Genomic DNA, 2,422 nt, shown 5'->3' with positions numbered 1-2,422 from the left:
GGGGGGGGGGAGACTGCTGCCTCCCGCAGGCCTGCAATTCTAGCAGTCCGCTCTGATAGGATGGCCCTGGGTCTACTGGGAATGGGGGTGAGGGGGCTGGATGAGGACTCCCTCACAAGTGAAGGGGACACTGGGAGCAGGGCTGCCCAAGGTTTCCCGGCCTGAGTCAGGGCCCAGGCACCGCCAACGGAGCCACCCTGGCTTTGTTTGCTGGCTTATCCCCGCTGCCCAAGTCCTCCCTCCCAGCCCCACTGGTGGCCTTGCATCAAGGACACTGTGTGCGGCGTCCTCGGCCTGACAGCAGAGGGACATAGCAGAGGGGCCATCATTTCCTTTTCCCTCCACACTGGCCAGGCTGTGGCAGGGCGTGGTTCAGTCTCCGGACACAAATCAGGAGGCTGGCCCAGGACAGAGGCTGCCTTGGCCTTAGCCTTGGCCTTGGCCCCGGCTGCTGCAGACGCTAGAACAGCCCAGGCCTGCTCCGCAGTGGGGCCAGTGAGCTGGAAGGTTGGACTGGGGTCGCTCCCAGCCAAGTCCTGCTATGGTGCCCAGCACCAGCCACTGTGCCCAGCTGCATTCCCGCCTCTGACCCAGGCGGTGTGGGTGGCAGGGCCTCACCAGGACAGTGATGGCTTCAGGCAAGGGGCCGCTGGTCTTGAGGCTGTCATGTGAGTCCTCCACCAGGTACTCCCACTCCAGGCCCATGGCCAGGAAGGTCCGGCTGGTGGCGTCCTTGCCCTTGGGGTTGAGGATGAAGCTCCCTGTGACCTGGTTCTTCACCACTGGGCAGCGGCGGCAGGGGGGAGAGGGCCACACAGATTTCTATTCCCCTCAGTGGGGCCATGAGCCAGTCCTTCCTTAGGGGGATGGTGGATGTGACACCCAAGCCTTTCCCAGGGGGACCTCGGGTTCCACTGTCTGTCTATCTGCCACTCTTCCCACCTGTGCCTTCCCAGTCGGCGGGTGAGCATACTGTCCCCAACCACACACGCCACCCCCACTTTGGGATCTTGGCAGACATCTCTCTGGTGACATTAATGATCTTAGTTTGGATTTTATTGATTTAATTTTGAGGAGGCTCTAATTTATCATTTGTCTTGACTACGCTGTTGTATAAGTTTTATCAGCACAAGAGGTAGACAACTAGTTAGTAAACTCTGTGTTTAAGTATCATTACAATAAAGTTAATCTAAGGGTCCACGTGGTAGTCTGCATAAATGGACATAAATCCCCCCCACTCTTGTATACATGGCCCATTATACTTTGACTTTACCTCTTTCCCAACAGGAGAGAGTCTGGGTTTCTAGCCCTCGAATCAGGGCTTGACCTTGTGAATTTCTTTGGCCAATAAGACCTTAAAAACCATGAGACAAGCGAAGGCCTGAAAGTTGTTTGGACACTGGGCTGGCCCTTTCTTGCTACTCCTGAGTACCACGTGACAGACACCAGGTAAGTCGTCCCAGGCTGTACCAACCAGCAGGCATGTGTGTGAGACCTTCCTCCCCCAACCAACTCCCACCAGACCCACCAAACTGCAGTCTTGTGAGGAAAGTCCAGGTGACCTGGTAAGACTAGCAGAAGAACCCCCAGCTAAGCCCAGCTTGAGTTGCTTCCCCACAGAATCGTAGCAATAAGCCATTATTATTATTTGAAGCCAAGTTGTTTTGGAGTGATATGTTACCCAGTTCATTTTGGTTAATCTGAGGCTGTGTGAAATCATACCAATTAAAAGTAAAATGTTTAACTGATACAGTCTGTGAAAGTAGTTTCTCTTTAAAAGGTGTTCATGTGCACAGGAAATTTCAAACAGTAGTTGCCCTGGCGATGGAGACCGAGCAGTCCCGGAGGGGGCCATGAGATGGATTCTTCACTGGTTCCCTTTTGGGACCTTAGAAATGTGAGCCAGGTAATGAGTTACCTATTCAATTTCAATTTTAAAATGAATTCTAAACAAACTTCTTCCCATTATTCAATTTCGCACGATCCCCTCCACACTGGATCCCTGGCCTGTGCAGTGGCCCCCTCGGCTGCCAGCACTCACCAATGCGGTGGGTGACCTTCTCCAACTCTTCGATCTGAATGTGCCTGGCACCCGCTGGAATCTGCACCTGCTTGAGAGCTGCTACCAGAGAGCAGGATCCGGAAAAGGAGAGAGAACCCTGAGCTGGGGGGGCTCCACCCATACCCCGGCCCCCAAACCCAGGACACTACAGTTCCGGGGAGCATCTGTTCACTGGACCGCTCTGAATGTTGGTTTCTCTATCTGTAAAATACGGCTGGCACCAGATGAGAGGCTCTAGTTGGAAGTGCCTTTGTAAATGCAGGTACCTTAGGCCCTCTTCTGACCGTGGACCAGGGATGAGACTTGCCTTACTGTCATGCAGCACGCTTTGGAAAGTGGATTGTTGCAGATGCAGTTCGG

General features: G+C 54.0%; 1 protein-coding gene across 1 annotated transcript in view; it reads right to left on the bottom strand.

Moving 5' to 3' along the window:
• The window catches only part of ADAMTS14 (ADAM metallopeptidase with thrombospondin type 1 motif 14), a 134,754-nt gene that overhangs the window by 10,539 nt on the left and 121,793 nt on the right, over nucleotides 1–2,422 (bottom strand). The window contains exons 16-17 of the mRNA XM_045291686.1: nucleotides 2,042–2,122; nucleotides 619–782 (exon numbers count right to left, since the gene is read on the bottom strand). Coding sequence (XP_045147621.1) covers nucleotides 619–782; nucleotides 2,042–2,122 — 245 coding nt within the window. The remainder of the gene's footprint in view (nucleotides 1–618; nucleotides 783–2,041; nucleotides 2,123–2,422) is intronic.

This window comes from Echinops telfairi, unplaced genomic scaffold (assembly GCF_000313985.2).
Source record: "Echinops telfairi isolate 266 unplaced genomic scaffold, ASM31398v2 ScPeMD7_70;HRSCAF=299, whole genome shotgun sequence".
NCBI classification, from domain to species: Eukaryota; Metazoa; Chordata; class Mammalia; order Afrosoricida; family Tenrecidae; genus Echinops; species Echinops telfairi.
The sequence above is the reverse complement of the archived record's forward strand: the minus strand, read 5'-3'. Positions and strand labels throughout refer to the sequence as shown.